Source organism: Anser brachyrhynchus (assembly GCF_964034855.1).
Source record: "Anser brachyrhynchus genome assembly, chromosome: 19".
Lineage (NCBI taxonomy): Eukaryota > Metazoa > Chordata > Aves > Anseriformes > Anatidae > Anser > Anser brachyrhynchus.
The window spans coordinates 9,817,535-9,839,485 of record NC_137712.1 but is presented as its reverse complement, the minus strand read 5'-3'; the positions used below and the strand labels follow the sequence as shown (position 1 = coordinate 9,839,485).

The 21,951-nt window shown below is 52.8% G+C and overlaps 1 protein-coding gene across 2 annotated transcripts in view; it reads left to right on the top strand.

Moving 5' to 3' along the window:
• LOC308180350 (uncharacterized protein) overlaps positions 1–21,951 on the top strand; it is a 75,236-nt gene that overhangs the window by 16,776 nt on the left and 36,509 nt on the right. The window contains exons 1-6 of one of the 2 annotated variants that reach the window (XM_080561810.1): positions 6,493–8,129; positions 12,149–12,296; positions 13,028–13,186; positions 13,809–14,004; positions 14,632–14,769; positions 16,375–16,416. In XM_080561810.1, coding sequence (XP_080417936.1) covers positions 7,994–8,129; positions 12,149–12,296; positions 13,028–13,186; positions 13,809–14,004; positions 14,632–14,769; positions 16,375–16,416 — 819 coding nt within the window. In that variant the 5' untranslated portion in view covers positions 6,493–7,993. Of the gene's footprint in view, positions 1–6,492; positions 8,130–12,148; positions 12,297–13,027; positions 13,187–13,808; positions 14,005–14,631; positions 14,770–16,374; positions 16,417–21,951 lie in introns of those variants that run through there. The other variant, XM_080561809.1, reaches the window with a different exon arrangement.

Below are 21,951 nucleotides of genomic sequence, written 5' to 3'. Positions count from 1 at the left end.
ACAGGGGCTGGGCTGTGTTGGCTGAGACCTTGGCCTAACCGTGAAATCCCCCAGATCCGCAGTTCGGTGGGGCCGTCCCACTCGCTGGCACGCAGAGACGAGGCCAGGTGGCAAGGATTACTTTTCACAAACTGAGAACACTTTAATGTCTCAGAAAAAGAAACCTTGAAACCTTGCACCAGAAGGAGCTCTCCCACTGTGATTTTGGATGCAGTATGTGGTTCATAAAAAAAAATCCTGGCAGTTTTGGAGCACTATGTGATACATTTTTTCAGATTAGCAAACCCTTATTTTTCAGCCTGGGAAATTAGCCCATGGCTCCAGCTTTTCTCCTTCCTTTTAACAGTCAGACAGAGGTGGCAGGGCAGTGACTGCTCACGTCGGTGAAGCTGGGAGAAGCCAGGCTGGGCTATGGGCAAAGTGGGCTTTGGGCTGGAGGAGTTCTGGTGGCTTCCAACCCGTATGTGTCTAAAAAGAAGGTAATTTGTGTGGTCCCTTTGCAGGAGAGTCCAGCTCAGTGTGTTGTACTGGAGGTGATTTGCAAGGGATGTGGATGCAGCGAAGTATTTGCCACAGGGGTTGCCAGACATGGTGCGGAGGCACTAAAATGGGAAGATGGAGCTACACAGAAGAAAAATGTGCTTGGGGATGACCTTCAGGGTGTTTTTATCTAGCTAAAATAACAGTGAAGTTGAGGGAGGGTGAGCTTGGGGATCTGCTTGGGTGGACCTTGGTGGGCTTTGGTGGAACCCGAAGCTGAGCTGCCAAGGGAGTGAGCCAGGGCGCGGGGTGAGAAGGGGGGGATGGAGCAGGGGGATGAAACGAGGGGAGAGGCTTCGAGCTGGGAGAGAAACTCAGAGCCATTACAGCAGCTTGGTTTTGTGTATTTTACAAAGAAATCAGTTTTTTTGTTTGTTGTTTTTGTTTGTTTGTTTTGGTTTGGTTTTTTAAATGTCCTGACATCTCAGGTTTTAAACACAAAACTTCACTTTCGGTTTCAAACCAGCTGTCTGTGCTTAAGTTAACTACAGTTAACTTGTGCGGAATAAAAGAAAATATGAAAGAGGCAAGTCATCCCCACAGACAAAGCCCCGCATGAGGCTGACTCAAAATGACTCACTTTTTTTTTTTTTTTTAACATAGAAATACTGGGGAAGTTTTCTGCTTGACACCGATTCCTTTCCAGCAATTTCATTCAACCCCGAGACCTCCCCCACATCCCGAATCCAGGATTTTCTCAGTGTCATCTGCTCGGGTCCGCAGCGTGCAGGTGTGAGCATGGGTGGCCCGAGCCTCCTCAGCTTTACTTGTGATGCGTAATGAAGGCCTGAAAGCTGTTTTTTTGGTGGGAGAAGAGATTTTTTTCCTCTAGGTTCTTCTGCGTAACAAACTTGCTTTTTCTCCTTGGGAAATTTTCTAGGTTACTAAGGAGATGGAGAGAAAAGAAAACTTTATTTGAGCTGGGAGGTGCAGATCAGTGGGTAGGGGATGCTCCAGTGCAGCCTTAGGGGTGCAGGAGTAGGCACGAACCAACCTTTGGGGAGAAAAGAGGGATGGAGAGCTTAAAATCCAGCAAAGGGCTTTTGCATAACTGCTGATGGTTGCAGAGGTCACCCCATGCCCATGTGCTGAGCGTGCCCGCTGTGGGATTTAACATGTAAATGATTGCAGGAGGCTGCTTTGGTCCTCGTGGAGCATCCATGCGCATCCTCACCCAAGCCTGCAGCCCCTCTCCAGTCCAGGATCTGCCCGTGGTGAGCCAGGCTCAGCCTCAGGACCTTGGGTGGCTGTGGTGGATGGGAGAGCTGATGAAAAAGGGCCACATTCAGCACAGCTGGGGGCATGCCTGGATGGCACGGGGGCTCTGACATCTCCCAGCTGGCATCCGGCACCTCCATGGGGCATCCGATGGGTGTCCAGCCCCTGTAAGCAGCCCATGTCCATGAGCCTTGAAGGCTCGCAGGCACCCAAAGGTGCAGAAATACCTTGGGGGAGGGAATTGGGGTGGTGAGGGGAGCAGCTCTGAGTAATGCTGAGCATAAAGAGCTTGGGGGAGTGTTCGGGAGTTCCGTAAAGGTGGAAACTGCAACAGTTCCATGGTTTGTGCAAGAAAATTGGCAGCCACGGGTGTGGAGTGAATCACAAACGTGCACATGTTTTGCCCGAGGTGAAAATTGGAGTGCTTTTTGGCTGTGAAATGTCAGCTTGTTAGTCTGGGAAACGCTCCTTTTCTGTTTTTTCTCTGCATTGCTGTGAGCTGTTTGCAGGGAGCGGCGTGCGCAGGGGTGGGAGGGCTGGGCTGGTACGGGGGCCCCGCACGCCTCCTTCTCATTTCATCCCCATTTTCCTGGGGTCTCCCAGTCCTAAGGATGTGTGGGACCAAGATTAGGACCTCTGGAACATCAGTACCCACCAAATGAATTTTAACACCAGGGCAGATCACAGTGCTTTGTGGGGAGCTCAGATATCTCCAAAGTGACTAAGTGCAGCCTGGAAGGTTGTATTTGAACCGAGGAGAACCACGGCTAAAAGGGGGAAAATTGGCCTTGCTGAATGAAGACGTGGCTGGGAAAGCTTCCCCACGTTAGGACAGGTTCAGACAGAGGCAGCACCTTTGCCAGACGCTTGTGCAATAGGGAATGTCTTGCGTTAGACCCTGTGCTCTTGAGAAAAGCAGGCGGGAGGGAGCTGCCTTCCCTGCCTCCGGTCCCCTGCAAGCTCAGGATCTGTTGGGAGGTTGTTGGGAAGTGACTGCAGCCTGCTTCTGGCTGCTTCAGGATCCTTGCCCGTCCCCCAGCTCCTTTCACAGGGATGTGATAACACAGTGCCTCTGTGGCGGGTGAGGAGGGAGTGACCCGAGCCAAGCCTTTACACTGGCAAGATATGATTGCTCCCCCAGTGAAGTCACCAGCTCTTATCACGCCTGGAGAATTAAGTTATCTGACTCCCTGCCCTCCCCCAGCCAATTAGCCTTCAGGGCTGTTGATAAAGCACATGGGGCATGCAAGCACCAAGACACAGCAGGGGCAGCGATGGCCAGGGCTGGCTGCTGGGAGCAGAGCAGGAGGCAGCGGGGTTTGGCTGTAGGATGGAGGGGAAGGGCGAAGCAGAGATTGTGGCTCCTTGTGGGAAGGCTGGTCCCATCCTGCTGCTCTGTGCTCCCCGCAGTGCTGAGCTGCTCTTTCCCACCCGCCCAGCCTGAGTCAGGCAGCAGGGCGCTGCAGAGGGCTGCTTCCTGATGGGCTTATCGTGTTTATCATGTTTATGTTTCAGCTTGCCCATAAAATGATCTTAGCGTTGATTTTTGGTTGTACTGCTTTCAGACCCTCCTGGGTAGGCAGCAGTGCCCCTGCTTTACGGGAAGACTCCCTCCCCGGGATGTTTCTGTCCCAGGACAATTTACTTTCCATTATTTGGTGGGGAAAGGATGTTCTTTCTCCACCTGTCCAGAGAAATGCAACTGCCACTACCTTCTTCTAATGGGTTGGCAATGTGCCATGAATAATGAGAGTTCCTTGAATAATGAGAGTTAATACATCCCCCTCCTCCTCCTCCTCCTCCTCCTCCTCATCATCATCATCATCATCATCATCATCGCTGCCTCGAAGGCGCAATGGGGGCAGGCTGTGGGATCCTGCCCTGCCTCCTCTGTTAAGAGGGACCTGAGTGCTAGATCCCCTTCTGGGCACACGAAAGGCAAAGACCACGGAAAGATTCCTTCTGGGCATCTTTGGCTTACGTGGAGGTTGCCCCTTCCTTTGCCTGCTCTTCTCTAGCCCTGCTGAAGGTTCCTGCTGCTCGGGTCTGCTGGAAGCACAGTTTAAGGTGAAACTCAGCCAGGTTACAATAAACGTGTTTTGGTTTTATTTTTATTTTATTTGCTGCAATGAACAAAGCAGCCATCAGTTTGGCCAATGCAAGGACTGAATTGTGGGGCTGCTGGGGTCAAAAGCTGCAGCGCTGACTGCTGCACGTGGAGGCAGATCCCTGCTTGGCACACACAGAGCCAAGAGAGCAGGGGGCACAGGAGAAGACAGGCAGAAAGGGAGCCGTGCTTTTGGGTGCCGTGGTCTGAGCCAACAGGGCAGCCCTAGTTTTGGGGACACGCAAAGGACATTTTGCTGCCGTGCTGCAGGGATCCATGGTGTGCTGGGCGGCTGCTGGCACAGGTCAGGCTCCTGCGGTGCCTTCCAGCAGTGACTAAGGGCTGGGTGCGCCGCCCGAGCTCTGCCCTGCCTTGCACATCTCGGTGATATCGGGTTTAAGGTTCCCTCTCGGCCTCAGGTGGCGTTACAGGGAAGTTTATCGGCGCTGTTAGATTAACCCAAAGGGACTGACTCATCACCAGAAGGAGCAGGGGGGTTGCAGGACGGTCTGGGCTGGTCGTTGAAATGAGAGGGAGTCCCGGGATGGGAGCCTGGACAGCCCTGGTGTTATTCTTCAGGCTGTAATCTCTCCCAGATGTGTAGGTCTGCAGCAGGAGATAAAACTAACCGGGCCGTTTCCCTTGTTACTCGAGTCACCTCAAACGTTGCTGAAATAAGAGCTCGGGCTGAGGCTCTGCCAGGCATTAAACAACCAGCCTGCTGCCGGGGAGGCTACGCTGCAGCGATGTTTGTGAGATCGACTTCCACGAGCAAAGGCGACCAAGGCGTTTCAGAAGTAGCTGTTTCCCATCAAAGAGCTGCTCCGTCCCCAAACACTGAAATCGCATTTCCTGCAGACACATAGTGTGCATTGACTTTGTGCTTTGCAACCCTACAAAACAAAGAGAGAGAGATTCCTGGAGAGCTGGCACTGGACACAAGCCCCCAGAGTGTGATAATTTGCAGATCTTGCTATTAAATTACTTTGACAATGAAGCAGCAAATACAAGTTTATTTACTAGTGACAGTGAAGGCCAATATTTCTGGGACTTGTCCCCGCTCAGTGTCACACAACTTTTACTAGCATGTTTCTGACTTGTCTTTAAATTAATCACACAGATTCCTCTGCATAAGCACTGTAGACCAATTCAAATCTGGTTTGTGCTGATTCACTGTAATTCAGTAATTAAGTTTAATTGCTGTAAAGCAGACTTGAACTGATTGAAGAGTGGCTGTGCGGGGATTTGCACAGGTTTAAATGAAATCCGTTTAAAAATTCCCCTCTAGCTAAACCTTATTAAGCTTTTAATGTAGATAAAACATCGGTTCCACGGTGTTTGGCCTGAGTGAAGTGGGGCTTTGAGCTCAACCCTATGGCATCTGCTGTCGGTGCTCCAGGAGGGACAGGACATGGGGGCAGAGAGCAGAGCAAGCAGGGGTTGGGACATGTGGGGAGCAGGGGATGGGAGACGCCGTGGGGAGTGCAGGGCTGGGTGAAGTGTGACACCCAAGGGTGCTTCCCTGGAGACCAGGAGCTTAGGTTGGAGGTCAGGAGCTTTGGTCCTCAGGAAGGAGATTGTTGAGGAGCTCTGCGGGATGGAGTCAGAGAAGGGTTTGGGTTGGAGGGAACCTTAAAGCCCATTCTGTTCCAACCCCTTGCCATGGGCAGGGCCCCCTGGCCCCAGCCCAGCCTGCCCCCAGCCCCGTCCTTGGGCACTGCCAGGGATGGGACACCCACAGCTTCCTGGGGCAACCTGTGCCAAGGTCTCACCACCCTCTGAGTCAAGAATTTCCTCCTTATATCTAATCTAAACCTACCCTCTTTGAGTTTAAAGCCATTACTCCTTATCCTATCACTCCACTCCCTGACAAAGAGTCCCTCCCCAGCTTTCCTGTAGCACCCTTTACGCACTAGGAGGCCTCAATAAGGTCTCCCCAGAGCCTTCTCTTCTCCAGGCTGATGTCTGGGAAGGTCAAAAGTGGCTTCTTTTTTTGTTGTTTTCTTATTTAAAAGAGGAGAAAAAAAAAATAGCAAATGTGGCCACCAAATCCTGCAGAGCAGCCAGCCGCTGTGAGCTTTCCTCCCCTGTCCTTCCCTGTATCTTGTTCAAAAGGTTCTTGAACTCCCCGAACCACCAGGATATTGACTTGCTCCATGTTTGCAAAGCCTGCCCTGAGCCCAGGAGGGCAGGGGCCATGGGACGTGCTCCTTAGTTTGCAGCTGGGGGCCTAGTGCCAGCTCCTGGCTTGGTCATGAGGATTTGAGGGAAGAAAATCCATGAGAAGAAGAGGATGATGAAGCTGAAGGCTGTGATGCCCACCGAGCCTGCTTCCCTGCTCCTGTGGCCACCTGGTGTCATGGTCCTCACTGGGGGTTTAGCACATCCCAGCTCTTCCTCTCCTATTGCTCTTCTCCAGAAAGCTCTTGTGCATCCTCTCTCCTCCTGCCTCTTGGCCTCCTTTCGCTCGTGGCCAGCATGTCCTCACTCGGGGTCACCCCGTGTCCCCAGCAGCCCTTCCTCCTCCCCAGGCTTTGTCCCCAAAGCCCCATCCCCGTCCCTTTGGAGGCGCCGGAACAAAGCAGCAGCAGCACGCCTGCGGATCTGCGTAATGAGCTGAGAAACCGCCTGTGCCCGGGTTTTCCTGTCCAAACAATGTGTGCAGCTAGCTTGTCTTCCGAAAAGGTTTCCCTGGCATTTCTGTCCTCTCCATGGGTGGGTGGTTAGAGGCATTCACTCTTCCACTAAGTAGCTACGAGGACCTCCAAGAGCAGTGTGCTCTTTCTTTTTAATTCCTGCCTTGGCTCTGCCCTCTCCAGCTCGCAGCCACCGAGTCAAAACCAAATCCTCTGCGCTCCCCAGAGCAGGAGGAGGTTTAAATCCCGTTGCATAACCTCTGAGTGGACGTACATCACCGTCGGCTTAAACCTCCTCTCCCGTGCCTCGTGTAGCACTTACAAAGAAATTGTGGGGTGACAGGGGAACTGGACACAGCAGGAAAGCAACGTGGTGCAGGAGGTGACATGGATGGCTGCTGCGGACACTTTTTTTGGTTACAAATAACGGTAGGATAGGGAGAAATGGGAAGAGCTGCCAAAGGGTTGCTGTCCTGTAGGTACAGTACTACTGATGCGTCCTTGCGGAGTGTGCGTGTAGTCATCAGGCAAGTCCAAAAAAATATGAAGATGCCGTTCTGTTTCTTTTTCTTTTTTTTTTTCTTTGCTGTAGCATTCAATATTTTTGAAGGTCATCTGTATGCAGGTTTTTATGAAGTGAGAGAAAGGAAAGAGTTTGTGCATGGAAATGGAGCTCTGCACGGCACCAGCACTAACCGCGCAGACGAGGGCTGCCCCCAGGTGTGTGCCCTGCAGCAGCCCCGGTCGGACCAGAGCCACCGGCGCAAACCTTGCACTGAGGAGCGAAATGGAAACGCCGAGGGGTGGAGGAGCACCGGTGCTCTGGGAGGGCCGTCTTGTTTTGGGTATGTGGTTATTGGCTATGAGTGCCAAGGCGGTGAGGTCAGCGGCGTGAGGTGCCAGGAAACCCTTACCCTGGTAAAAAAGGCCACTTTTTCCATCCTTTAATGCACAGAACCGTTATTATTATTAAGTTCTAGTGATGTACTCGTGTCTCCAATTCAGAGTTTGGAAACACTGCTGAAGTGCATGGACTGTGAGCCTACTTCCAGCGGTATTTCCCTCAGGCCCTGCTCCCCAGGCAGCAAGCCCAGGGCCCTCCTGCGGGGCTGTCCCCAGGACTTGTCCAACCCCGTTAGTTCACACCCCAAGCAGTGCTGCCGTCCCGGGGAAGTGATGGGTCTGACAGATCCTGTTAGGAGCTGTCCCAGGGCTCCAATTGTGTTTTCTGTTGTTTGAAATCACCCTTTTTTCCCTTGCTTCCCCGCTTTGGGGAGAACTTTAACCCGAGCAGGCGTTTTTCTGGCCCTGCCACCTGAGCTGCAGCACTGGGTTGGGGTGGGAGAGGAAGGGACAGGACCAGCGGTGGCCTTCAGAGCACATATGGGCCGTAACGGACCTGAGCAGCCTCACCTGGGACCTCCACCCACACCCCCTGCCCCAGAGCCCATTTAAGCTCCATTTTGGGTGCTCAGCCCTCCCCTGAGCTGTGATGCGGGGTGCTTGCCTGCAGCCCTGCCTCTGGCCGTGCTCCCTGCATGGACCTCGGCCTCGTGCTGCAGGTAGTTGTCTCCCAGCAGGACCCCTCGTGTGTTTGCCTCCTCTCCTGCCTTTCCTCTCTCTCTCAGGTGGGTTTTGCACCACCCAAGCTTGTAGCCCTATTTTCAGACCCATTTCTGGCCCCCTCTCCTCTTGCAGCTGACTGAGAGCTGCAGTGGGCCGGCCTTTGGGGTTGTCCTCTGGGTTCAGCCAAAGCATCCTCTGTGTCTCCTGGTCCTCCTCGTCTTCCTTGGGAGTTTTGACTCTGAGTGGGGCCGAAAGACCGATGAGGGGCAGGGAAAGCCTGCGTGGAAAAGTGGTGCTTGTGGTCTGCTGCTGGTGCTGCAGGTCCATTGGCCAGATCCCTTGTACCAAGCAGTGTAGGGGCACACGCAGACGCTTTGTCTTCAAATATCCTGGCCTTCCTATCCTAGAAATGCTGGTGCTTCCTGTGTGCTTAATATTAGAGATGGAATTTGTACGTAACTTCTTAGAGTGGTGGAGAGTCTTTACTCCCTATTTCTATGTGGTTTTTCTAAGTCATTTCATTTTAAGTCAGGGATGTGTGCTTTTATTTAGATTTACTGAATAGCTTCCTTCCTTTTTTTTTTTTTTTTTAAAGGAAACAAACTAGAAATCCTAGTTTTTGAAACAGCCATTTCTCTCAGCGCACAGATGTGCTCAGAGGAAGGTGGGGGCAGTAACATTGGTCCCAGGCCTGCTGCTGATAACCAGAGGCTGCATCCTCTGCTGCTGGGCTTCGCAAGGCTGTGCTGGCTCCCTCCCCTTGGCATTGCTGGGACAACGGAGGTGAAACACGAGGTCCCCGTGGCTGTGTCCCTTGCTGCAGCTTCTGGGCTCTTGGAGGCAGAGGCCTGGTGGCACAGCACCAAGCACTGCAGTGGTTTAGTGATGGTTATGATTCGACAGCTCCGCGGGGTAAGAGCTTCCTGCGGGCACCCCAAGTCCTGCAGGCTGCCGTGGCTGCGCTCCCCATCCCAGGGGGCATTTATCACAAAATGTGCTTTGCACATTGCTTCAGGTGCCCAGAGGTGAGCTGAAGTGGACAGCAGCTGCTGAGCTCCAGGGATCCCCTTTCCAACACAAAATGACCCTCCTGCAGGCTTTTGGCTTGAGGTCGAACAGGAAAGGTGTTGGTTTGCCTACAGGACATGTCCCAGAGGTGAGCTGCGGGCAGCCTTATGTGGAGCTGCAGCAGCAGGCATGCGGTGTGGCCAGTCCCTGCCTGCCTGCAGCTGTGCCTCGCTGCATCCTCTGCATCCACCTACCTGGATTAGTCTGCTCCCAGGAAGGCTGTGACCCCAATCTGGTGACTCAGGCCTGCAGCTGAGCTTTGCTTCCACGGTAATCCCCGTCCTTGAGAAGCAGCACGTCTGTTCCTGGGGGGTAAGGCAAAGAGAGAAAACAAACCTGCTCTGAAACGTAAAGCAAATCCGCAATGCTCCTGTAATGAGCAGAAACCCAGCAGTGTCAGGATGGGGAGTGACCCTTGGTGAATCCCGGGGAGAAGCTGCAAGCAGAAGCTTCAGTGCTGGGGGTGGCTCACCACGAGATGTAAGGAGCAGCCCTGTGCACGTCATCCAGTGCCACGAGCTGTGGCTGCCCCACGAGATGCTCTTCAAAGTGTCTGCAGCAGATCGGCTCCAGCTGAGGCTTTGCTGGCTTGTGCAGCACTGGGGTTTTGCTGCAGGCATTTCTGAGGCCCCAGCAGAGCACACATCAGCTGGATTAAGCTAAAATAAACAAAAGGAGAGCTGCTTTTGGAGGGCACGGAGGGGGCAGACGGAGCTTGGCATGTGGAAGAGCTGTGGTGTGGAGGTGGTCAAGCAGGAGAAGGGCACCTGCTCAGCAGCCTGCCCAGCTCTGCGGGAGGACAGGTGTCCGAGGGGCTCCTCATTTATCTCAGTGCTTCTCTGGGCTCCCGGGGGGAGTCAGGGAGAGGAGGAGAGCGGTGCTTGGGGCACCCCAGGGTGTGAGTGCTGACTCCCTGGGGACCAGGGTGACCTGTCCTCCTCCTTGGTCATGGTGTGGGGTGCCCAGGCCATGGGAGAGGCTTCTCTGCTGCTTTCTTTAGCAAAGCACCAAGCACGTGCTCAACATTACCCTGCATGAGTGTGTTTTCATGGAACATAGCTAATTTTCACAGGTGCTCAAAGCATGAGTAAAGCACATACCCCCCAGGAGAGCTTCCATTTCACCACGCTGTTTGTCACAGTATGTCCTCAGCTGCAGCCCAGGCAGGAAGATCATCACCCGATGGGATCCCTTGGGTTCACTCTGCTCTGCCTGCAACCACCAGCAGAGCCCAGCAGTGAGGAGGCCCTGGGGACGGAGCACACAGCTCCTGGCACATCCACGCCTGCCAGCAGCTGGGAAATCTCCCAGAGCTGCTTGGGAAGGAGCAGGGACAAACATCCCTCATCTTTTTCCCTCCGTCAGCTGTGTGAATTTCCAGATGATTTCCCAACCCTGCACACATGCATTGCTTTTGGTGCTTATGAGCCCTGCAGGCCTGGCACCATTTCAGGGCTCCCAACTGTTGCCCTCTCCGAGGAGCTCAGCCCTGCACCCTCTGGTCCTGTACCATGTTTGTGAGGTTCCTGCTGCCGAAAGCTGCTGCTGTGTGCTCGTGTTGCTTTGCTGAGAGCTGCCTGGGAGCACATCAGTGCTGTAACGGTGTGGGGAGCTGGGGAAGCACCAGGTGATGTCCCAGGTCACCAGGGATGGCCGGGGCACCCCTGCAGCACCTCTTCTCCTCCTCTTTTCCCTTGAAAAATCTTCCAAAGGGCCTGTGGCAGGTCTGCTATGTTAGTGCCTGAACGGGATCAAAGCAGCTTTCTGCTCCGTCGACTTGTTATTTAGCAGAGCAGGGCTCTGTACAGCCCGTGTGCGCCCTGTCGGGCTGCAGCGTGCCCCAGGCTGTTCATTCCAGGAATTAATCTCACACCTCGTCTGCGGTGGGCCCCGGAGGGGCTGCAGGGGCTGGCGACTCCCAGGCGGTGGCAGATGCTCGTGCAGATGGAACTGGCAGGAGTCCCACCGAGGAGTCCTCCAGTGGGATCGCCCAGGCCCTCCCAGGGATGGGGCTGAGGGCCCTGGGGACACGGCCCCCTCCTGCGGGGCTGGGACCGTCCCTGCCTGCCCTGCAGGTTATTGCCGTGCTGACCAGCAGCATGGGGGGATGCAGAGAAGTGAGGGGCCTGGAGGCGTCTCAGAGGTGGAAACTAGCGTGTCTGGGTAGAGCCAGTGTCTGCTGTCCTTAATTTTTTTTATTATTATTTTTTGTTAAGGGAGGGGAACAAGAAGCCTTGTGGGTTTTAACAACTTTTTCCCAGCTGTATGCTGCTTTAACGAATGAACTTGGAAAGAGAGAGTGTGTGTGTTCACCGAGGGAGGTAGAACTCCTCCTGAGACTGAAGTGCTGGAGCTGCCAAGCAGCCCAGAGCAGGGCCTCTCACCAACTCAAACACCCGTGTGTTCGCAGGACGCTGCTCAGAGTGGGCTTCCCACCTGCTGGGGAAGGGGAATTGCGTGATGCACGGCTCCCCACAGGGCTCAGACCTTGCAGCAGTGCCCTGCTTTGGGCAGAGGGGGGGCCTGCAGCCTGGCTGGGGCAGCTGCCTCTGGAAGGATGCAATAGCTTCATCCCTCTCCCTTTATTCCATTTTTTTTTTTTTTTTTGTTGGAAGTGGGCAAACTTCAACAAGGAAGTTTGGGAAAGGACTGAGCAGGATTTTGTGCACCCAGCTGAGCTGGGACATGTGCCCTAAGCTCAACTTTGTGGTCCTGAGCATCCCAACGGGTCATAAAGGTACCACCACTGCTGGGGTGGGAATGGCCCTTCTTGTCTGTGGTCTCAAAATGCATGTTGTATTTCAGAAATATCACCTGGCTGCTTCTGAGGCTATCTGAGTTGTTCATTTTGGCCTGAGCTGTTTGCTGAATTAGTGACCTGTGTTCATTTTCCTCACATTTCTTTCTCATCCTGTTGGGGGCTCAGCTGTTGTCCATCTCCTAAGGAAGAACAACGAGCAGAGCCCCGCCACGAAGGCAGCTCAGCTGCTGATTGTCTCTTTTCCCCATGCAGGTGAAGTGAACTTGCTGGACAAAATAACCTCCCACGCGCAGGACCTCAGCAATACTTCCTTCAGCTACGATGAGGCCAACTGCAGCGTCCTGGGGATCGGGCAGTACTCCACGCTCAGCATCCCTACGAGGGAGGCCTTTGGGGACAGGTGGGCTTCTGGAAGGGGAACGGGGCTGGGGGCAGCCCAGAATCACCCCATGCATGCCTGTGGGTTTGAGGGCTGGCTGTAGGATCCCGTTCCACACCATGAAGACAACGCATCCCCTCCACGGTCTTGGCAGCTTGGTGCTTCTTCCCTTTCTTGTGCTCCCGTGGGTTGGGTGCAGGGGAGAAGCACAGTGCCCGACCATTTTCAGGAGTGTTTTCTTGGTGTTCGCATCAGGAAAGCCTCTCTGCTCCAGCACAGGACTGGAGAGGGAGAGGGCACAACCTCATCCTTCATCACAGCTTAAGGCCAAGGCACAGGAGTAACCAGGTCAGACCCGTGCTGTGCATGGCACAGGCTGGGCTTGCTTCCACCATTCCTGGGTGCAGTGAGAGAAGGCAACACCGAGCCACTGCTTGTGGCAGGGATGCTGCCCAACCCCAGCAGTGAGCAAGGCACGAGTCCTGGGGAAAATCGTGCACAGCCACGTGCTGAGATTGTGAGTGAGGTTTAACATTAAGGTTGTGTGGGCAGTGCTAGTTTGGGGCTGGCTGCTCCTCTTTGAGCACCTGACCCTGCAATCTGAAAGGCTGCTTGCTCTTGGCTTCTTACATTTTATTATTACTGTTCTCACTGAGTTCGTTTGTGCTGTGACTCATTTTTTTGCCCTAAGCTGTCAGTCTGTGGTGATTCAGCCACTGCTGCAGGGTGCCAGAGGCCGTTTCTCCCCCCAGGTTTGCAGATGAGCTGAGCGTGCTGATGAGGCTCAGGTACTCGCTGAAGGAGGACACCAGCCTGGTGACCATCCTGAGCCACCGGAGCCACATGCTCTTCCAGATCCGGGTTAGCCCCTACGGCTTGGTCTTTGTCACCACGAGGAGGAGACACTATGAGTAAGTCCCAGCTCACGTGCTGTTTTCTGCCTTTTTTTCTTTGACTTGACACTGGCCACAAGAGTCAATGTTTCCCAGTGGGTCTCCGAGCAGTGCTGTTCCCATCCCACCTCTGCTGAAGCAAGGCTGTGTTCCTTTCCCTCCTGCCTGATGGTCCCTCAGACCGAACTCTGCTCCATCAAAATGATGCAGAAAACAAAGCAACAAACAAAGAGGTTCAGATGCCCATGCTGGTCGACCATCTCACCAGCTAGTTCCCAGTCCAGAGTACAAAGAGGACTTGGCAAGAAAACGGGGCGCCACCAGGCTGTTTATTACCGACCTGGACTGTGTTCTGAACCTCCTGGTGACTGGCTGTAGCCCAGCACCATCCCTCAGGCTCCCTAAGTAACAACCCTCACCTCCTTTGTAAGGAACCTGGACACTTGTCACCTGCTAAAAGCTGTTTGTAGAGCCAGGAGTGGTGGTTTCTGGTCTTTGAGGGTCACAGCACCTCCCTTCCACTGAGGATGGATGCTGAGGGACCCTGCGAGCTGCTACGGGTGAAGCCCAGGTGAGACACATGAGCTGTCAGACCCAAATTTTGTGTTTTGTCTCTTCCCAACCCCTCTGGGGAGTGCAGGTTCCCGGTTTCCCTGCTCAGCGATGGGCGCTGGCACCGAGTGGCTCTCGGCATCTCCTCGGAGGGGCTGGAGCTGCACGTGGACTGCCGGCTGGTGGGGAGAGCGAGCTGGTCCGGCCACGTCGGGATGGGAGTGAGCACAGAGGGGCTGGTCGTCCTCGGGGGCCTGGTCGAGTCCTTCGAGATCCCCTTCGAGGTGAGAGCTGGGCAGAGCTGGCGGGGCTGTGTTTGGGGACATAGTTTGCTTTAGCTGCATGAATCATAGAATTAGAGAAGGGTTTGGGTTGGAGGGGACCTTAAATCCCATCCCATCCCACCAGGCTGCCCCCAGCCCCATCCAGCCCAGCCTTGGGCGCTGCCAGGGCTGGGGCACCCACAGCTCCTCTGGGCAGCCTGCGCCAGGGCCTCACCACCCTGTGAGTGAAGAATTCCTTCCTTACATCTAATTTAACCTACCCTAAGAGGTTGAAGGGAGGTTGCAGCTCCACCTAAGAGCCCGTTGCCCTCTCTTGCTAAAACCCACCGCCGATCTTCACTGTTTGGGGATGAGCTGCACGAAGGCTTTGAGATGTGCCAAGTGTTTGCAGTTGGGTCAGGGCAGCGGTGCAGACCTCTGGGTCAGTCTCATCTGCTGTGCCCGTGGCTTGTGCCACGTACAGAAGTCGTCTGTGCAGTCAGCATGCGAAGGATTTGGTGGGGCCTTGTTGCACAGTGACTGCCCAAAGCAGCCTGTGAAGAGGCCCTGGGAAGCTGCGCACTCCCCAGACTTTTCCCTCTCCTCTGGACGAAGCAGGTGGGTAAATTGTCTGTGTCTTCCCCCCAGGGCACCCTACAGCAGCTGATCTTCATGATGGGAGACCCAGCGGCCGCCAGCGAGCACTGCCGCAGCTACAGCACAGCGTGCACCCCCGGCCTCAGCCGCCTGCCGTCCCCAGGGGACCTCTCACCGGCCTGGACAGAGGTGTGGCTGCCAAATTCTGGGGGTGCTGGACCAGGCTCCTGTTTGGAGTAACCTGTGCCGAGTGCAAGGACTAAGCCAGGGGGTTAAGGGAGCCTGGGAGGACTCGGGTTCCTGCTCTGAGCTGAGTGGTGGTGGTGGTGGTGGGTCTCCCATCATCCAGACCCTCCCTTGAAGTCACAGATGGGCTTGGTGCAAAGGGGAGAATGAGGTAGAGGAAGCGTTTCGGAGCCAAAGCAAGCCTGGGTGTGTGCATGACTGCATGTGCCCAAGTGTTGAGCACAGGAAAGTTGTGCTCAGCTCCGGAGTAGTGCTGCAGCTGGAGCTCCCTGTTGGGAGTGGCGCAGAGCTGGGACCAGGAGCTGTGCATCGCTTCGAAGGTCTTGCTCACATCCAGCAAGATCGCTGCATTGCATCAGCCTTCGGAAGGCTTTTCCCTCTATATTGTCAATGGGAAATTTGTGGGTTTAATTTTATTACCGTATTCAGCATTTTTTAAGAAATACATCTGTCTCCGCAAGCCTGGATCCCATAGTAAATTCCCAAGGACACAAAGCACCCAGGCTTTCCTTGGGAGCCAGGAGTTTGCCCAAGGAGTTTCTTCATCTCTTGACTGAGTGTTGAAGTCCACTAAGAGATTTTTGGTGGCAGGAGGGCACTTAGCACACCGGGCAGGCTGAAATCTCAGGCCAGCAGGGCTTTGAAGCTGCCTGGACAAGGCTTACTGAAGACAATTGCTTAATGTCAGGGTTTGCATCAGCCTCCTGTGTGTAATACCCTTCCCTGGGGGTGCAGTGAGGGGCTGGAAAGGGCAGTGTCAGGGAGGGAACTGGGTGTGGGATGGGAGATCTGCCCTGCTGGGTCCTGCCAGCCTCTTTGTCCCGGTGCCAGCAGCAGGGACGGCCGGGGCAGATAATGCAGAGCAGTGAAAAACGGCCCGTGCTGATTATCTGCCTGCTTTGAGGGAGACCGCTGAGTTCCCAGGACACCTAACCCCCGGTCATCCACCAAATGACCCCAGGCATGTCCCTGCTGACCTCCCTTAGGTGCTGGCTGGGGTGCTGTGAGATAAATCAAACTCACTCCCTGCAGCTCAGCAATGAGGGCAAATCTCTGGTTTGGCAAGCTACAAGATCCATCTTGCAGCCCGCAAGGATGGGCTCCTCTTAATGTGCTATTATCACAATTAATGATATTATTAATACTACCCTGTGCCATAACGCCCATAACACTCACTGAATGGCTCCGGTGGCTTACCCAGCAGGGAGAAGATTTTATTTTAAGCTTCACTAAGTTGACTGCGAGTTGGAACGCCAGGGTAATTCCGCCCAAATCACACCAGTCCCCATCCCTTGTTGGCCTCCTCAGGGCTGATTAGCTTCGAAACCAAAACAAAGGAAACCGCGAAAGCCACCCAGCGACTCGAGAGGTTTAATGGGAAGCTGCTCGCTGCTCGCCATGACTGGCTGCTTCCCAGCGTGCGCTCCCGGGATGCTTCCCGTGCTGGAGCAGGCAGCGTGTGCTCAAATCCCAGCACCAGCAATAACTACACATGTCGGTGCAGTTCTTGGGCAGTGATGTTTTTCCTCTTTCTCTCCAACTGTGCAGGTGCCAAAGGAAACCAATGAAATCTGGGATGTGTCTGCTCAGGTACGGCTCTCCTGCGCTGCAGCAGGAGCTATGGGCAGGTTTGCTCCAGGTGCTCCATTGAGCTACTGGATAAAAAGCCAAACGGCCAGGCAGAGCTACAAGTTATGATTATTTTATATTTTTTGCAATATCTCATGAATGTACCTTGACATGTACTGGAGCTGCTGGAAGCCAAGATGAGCCGAGGTGACCTTCCTGAGTTTGCACTGAGCCCGAGAGGGGTGGCTGGGTGGAGGTGCTGACCAGGCATGGACCAACTCACTGCGTGCACAGCGGTGTTTGTGGACCTGCCTGCGGCTGGGATTTCTTGGAGGGAAGCAAACAGTGGGGCTGGCAGGGTGGTGAGGTCTGTGTGCGGTGCAAGCAGAAGCAGCTGGGTGACTGCTGCCTCCAGTGCTAACGCCTGCCTGTGGCACCCGCCCGGAAGGAGCTCGGACAGAGCCTCCTGCTCTCGGAGTCTTGCGGGAGGTGATGCTCGCAGTGAGGCGAGCTGCAAAGCCTCTGCTTGTTTTATTTGGGATTTCTAGCCAAGATTTGTTGCTCAAGTTCATGCAAACAGACACTCTGAGGGGAAGCCTTCCAGCAAATGTAAATTGAGATTTTTTTTTTTTGTATGACTGAGCAATAGGGATTGCTTTCTGCGTTTCCCTCTCCCCCTCAGGCGCTGCCCTTTACCACTTGACCGTGGCCTCTGTTCTTGGTCTTGTCTGGCTTAATCTGCCTGCTGCACCTTGTTAGCCCCCTGGTGTAAGCCAGGCTTCTGCAGGGCCAAGTGGGCTTCGCAGCTGGACTCGTGTCCTGCGCTCTTGGGCTGAGCCACGAGCTGATATCACAGCAGGAGGCAGGTTTATGGGTGAGGACGCTGCTGTCCTGCTGGGTGTTGTGGGTTGGTGTCGTGGTGATGGTGGCAATGAACTCTCAGTACTGAGGTGAGCTGGAACGGTGAAACGAAGTGGTGAAATTGCTCTTCCCATCTGGAAAACGGTCTGCACCTCACCGGGGCTGGTCATCAAACCCTGGTCAGTGAGATGCTGCCGTGGTAGGGAACTGGTGACGTTTACAGGGGAAGGCTAACGAGACGCTGGGCTTGGGACAAGTTTGTTTCTCAAGCACTTAATCAGGACCAGAGACGTCTCGGGATCTTTGACGTTTAGATTTACTGAAAGGAAAAAAATGCACTACGAGCGTATCGCAGTTTGAAAATAATGAAGAGCAGATCAGCCCTGCTGCTGGGGCTGTGCAAAGCTGTGCTTTGGGGTTGCGCTTTCTGTGTCTTTGTTCACTTAGAACTAAATTAGTATATTGCTAAATTCCTGAATTCCTAATTAGGGCTAATTAGTTATGGAGTGCTATGGAGATGGTGGAGGAAGATGTAAGTGAATGAAGCGAACAGATGAATTGTTTATTACTGGCAGCCTAAATTTTATCTAAAATGCAGTCTATCCCTTTTGTGATTATTTTTTTTTTAAAGTATGTTGCTATTTATTGGTCATCTTCAAGAGATGGGTGGTGCTGCTCCACTTCTGCTCCCTTTTGTCTTCCTTTCTTTACATGAGTGAGGGCTGGGCTCATCACTGGACTTTCCCAAAGCAGTTTAATGTGAGATCCCAAAGCCATTCTTCACAGGTTTAACCTTCTCGACTCTCCAAACTAGTTCCTAGATGTCATCTGGATTTTGAAATGTCCTGAGAGCTTTATGAGCATGATCAGGGAAACGAGTAGGGCTGGTATTGTTCTTTAGCTTTACGGTATGTGTGAGCCAGTGGCCAGGGAGCTCCTTGCAAGTAATTTTTTGGAAACAGTTCTGGGAAGAAAGAGGCCAAATAAACCAGAGGAACGCACTGGGCAAAAACCTGATCTCTGCTGTTCAATTTGCAGAGGCTTAAGCTGGAGGAGATGCTCCTGTGCAGCACAACTTGAGTGTGTATTTCTGCTGGGTTAAGCAGTGCTTGGTAGTAGCAGTGCAAATGGAATATAATGAGCTTGTACAAAAAAAAAAAAAAAAAAAAAAAACCCTTTATTGGCATTTTAAAATATTCAGTGTTTAGGGTAAAAGATGATAGTGGAGTGTACTATACAGCATTTCTTGCTGGTTGTTGCTTGTGCCAAGACACATTCCAGCAGAGAAAAGCAAATCACAGTGTGGTGCTCGTGATGGTTACAGGTAAATCATACGTAGAGAAGAGGAAAGCTTGCTTTTGTTTTTTATGGCCAGAGGAATGCTGGCTCTACTTAAAGTTCAGGAAGAAGGCCCATCTGACACACAACTTTTGAGAGCATTTAATGGTGATTTAATTGCTAATTTCTTGTTAGTGCCTTTGATTGCTTAATGGTGGGTGCTGCCAGCTCTCCCCCTGCTGTTCCCTTGGCCTTTGGGCTTCTTGGGTGACCTGGGCTGATCTCAAACATCCCGGCAGGTTTGTCGTGAAGGCCGGCGGGGAGCTCTGACGGCCTGAGCAAAGCGATGTCTCCACTGCTCTCAGCAGCGTCCTGGAGGTGGTTATCCCTGGGTCTGGCAGCTCTAATATCTCAGCCATCGGAAGACCCCTGAAACTGGTTTTTCAGGCAGCAGAAGGTGCCTGTGGATGGTTTATTGCACTTAAAATCCACTGTGTGATAGGCTGTAGGGAACCCCAAGCATTGCTCTGTGAAAACAGGCTGCTTCTGCAGCAGCTCACAAGGACCACTAAAAAGAAACCATTGAAAAAAAGAAACCATATTTAGGCTTACAACATATTTCCTTCCCAATTCCAGCACCTGAGTGCCATATATCAACCTGCTGAGCAAACGTTGCTGCCCTTGGTCACGGAAAGCAGTGGTGTGGGTGGTCATTGGGCTGAGTCAACCCATTTTTTGGTTGAGCAAACAGCTCCTGTACACGAGATCCTGTGCCTTTGGTCTGCAATAGAAAGTTTCCTTCCCCCAGGCTCTTGCTGCAGATGCTGCAGGTATAATTATGTCTGACTTTATCTTCTGCTGAACACAGCCCGTAGGGTTCCCTGGTGATTATTCCTACTATAAATTAGTTCACTTGGGAAAAAGCCCAGTCCTGGTTTTCATCTTTCCCAGAAAGCTTTTCCAGGGGTTTGATGTTTTTTTTTTTTTGGGGGGGGGGGGGGGGGGGGGGGGGGAATAGTTTTAAATAGTTTAAATAGTTTTAAATTGTCTTTCTCTGATCACGAGCTCATAAATCGCATTGTACCTTTGACTGTTGGATAGAAGAGGTTTCTATTAATAAACCTGTGTTTCCTGCTAGGGAAGGCATGAAGCTTTGAATTACCTTCTCCCTAGGCTGACCTTGATGAAAACGAGTGCAGCACGGTACGCTGGCTGTCTCGGCTCCTGCGGACGGATGTGCCCCAAGCTGGGTTTTAACCTGCTTCCCGTTCACCAAACGAATTTAGCTTTTGGATGGTGTCGTGCAGCCGTACCAAGTAAAAAGCCCTACAGAAGTCTGGGATCACTACCCTGACACTGTTTTTTTCTGTGTCAACAAGATGCTCTTAATCTCTTTGGGTGAGATACCAAGTAGGTTGCACAGGATTATGCCTCAAAACCATGGCATTAATTGCATTATCTGAGATTTCGTATTAACAAGCCTTCTATCACTTGCTCCACTATTTAGCTTGGGCTTCGTTTTGGGGACAATGTCTGTAATTACTTTAGGCCTCCTGTTTGCCTTTTTTTATTTTCTTTTGTATTGGCACAAGTTAAAGCTTGTTCCCAGTCCCCTGGGACTCCCCCCAGCTCTCTGAGCCAAGTCGAACATCCACACGTGTTGCGGAGAGCCTGCGGTGTCAGAGCTTCGGGGGTGCATCAACGGGGCTGGACCGAGAAACCTTCTGGCTCCAGCCTCCTCCTTGTCACTGCTGGAATGGAAAGTATCTCGCTGTCTTCTGGTCATGTCGCCTGGCTTTTCCCAAACGTGGGATGGGAACGTGGCTGCGGTGGCTCTGCCACTGCTCCCCTACAGATGCGGCTCCCCGTTGCTAACCCCAGGGCTGTTCCCCTTTCTGCTCTCTTACAGTGCAGCATCCCCTGCCTGCCTTCAGTTCATGCTGGTTCCCCCCCCCCGTACGTCATTCTGGGGTTTCGCCCCCCCTATGCCTTCTGCCTCCCGTGCTGTGGGCAGCTCCTGAGCTGCCTGAAGCAGTTCCCAGATTGGGTTTCTCAGCTGGTTCTTCTCATAATGGCTTCTACCTCTAAATTTGGCCATTTAAAGGAGCAAACATGGATGCTATTGATCTTGGCTCTTTGGTCTGTTTACACAGAACCCATATAATTCAGTTGTGATTACTGGTGCGTAAGGGACCAGTAACTTTCAGCTTAGAGCCGGTCATTTCCCCGGAGCTCGCCAGATGAGAGCTTCTAGTACGGACCTTTCCCATGCCAGACATTCAAGCTGAATTTAAAAATTGCAGACAAGCATTTTCTTTGAAATTCCAGTGCTTTTTTGGTGCAGGCTGCAGGGCTGCACCCTGGCTTCCTACTGAGCCTCATTCCCTTATGCAGTATAAATGTACCAACGCCTTTGTCCTGCCCTGACACCCCCCACTGCACACCTGAATGCTTCACTCCTGGTTAATCACATCTGCATCTGGCATCAAGAACCTTTAAGCCTGGTATTTTAGGCAAGTGGGAGCAGAGCCCAGGCTTCCTACCACACTCTTCCTCGCTTGATGCCATCCCCCAGCATTGCCTAGATGCCTTTCCTCTGCAGCTAACAGTTTATGTTGGATTTTATTTTAGCAGCGATGTCAGTGCTTTGTAAAGCAAACAATGGGGAGAGCTTTCATGTCTCCGATGTGGAGGTCTGGCCCACGATGCTCATCGGTGTTTTGGTTCCTCAGCTCCCCGAGGAGCCCCTTCAGCTCTGAGCCTGGTCCTGGTCTCCGAGGCTGCACCAACGGTGGGCTCCCATTCACTCCTCTCCCAGACCTCAGAAACTGGAGATTTTCCTTTGATTTCCTTTGAAGAAATGGCTTTTAGATCCAGGGTTTTGTGGCGTATTAGCGAGGCTGGGATCTCAGCATCTCTTTAAGCTCAACCTTCCTCTGTCCTCTGCCTGTCAAAGGGTTTCTGGCTGCTGATGTCCGTGTGTTTTGTGGGCTTAAACACCCCATCCTCGTAACCACCCCATCCTCGTAACCATCCCATCCTCGCACTGCAGCACGAAGCAGAGGTGCTGCTGTCTCTCTTGGTTGCCCTCTCTGTAAGACATACAGGATGAAGTGTAAAGTTCTCTTGAGTTCTCTTGGAAGCGGCTGTAGCTGACACGTTTCGGTATCATGGTTTCATTTATTGCAAATTTTATTTTAAAGAAATTAGCACTTTCCAACTGAATTAAAAATGACAAAATTCTTGGTGAGGGGGGGAGGAATGGGGGTCTCGTGAACTACTTTAATTTTCACCATTACAGTTGTATTTCAAAACTGTAATCAGAAAACCCTCCCAAAGCAACAGACCTAACATTAAAACTGTAATACTGCACAATTTCGTTTTTCAGAAGAAAACAAAAAAATCAATTTTCTCACT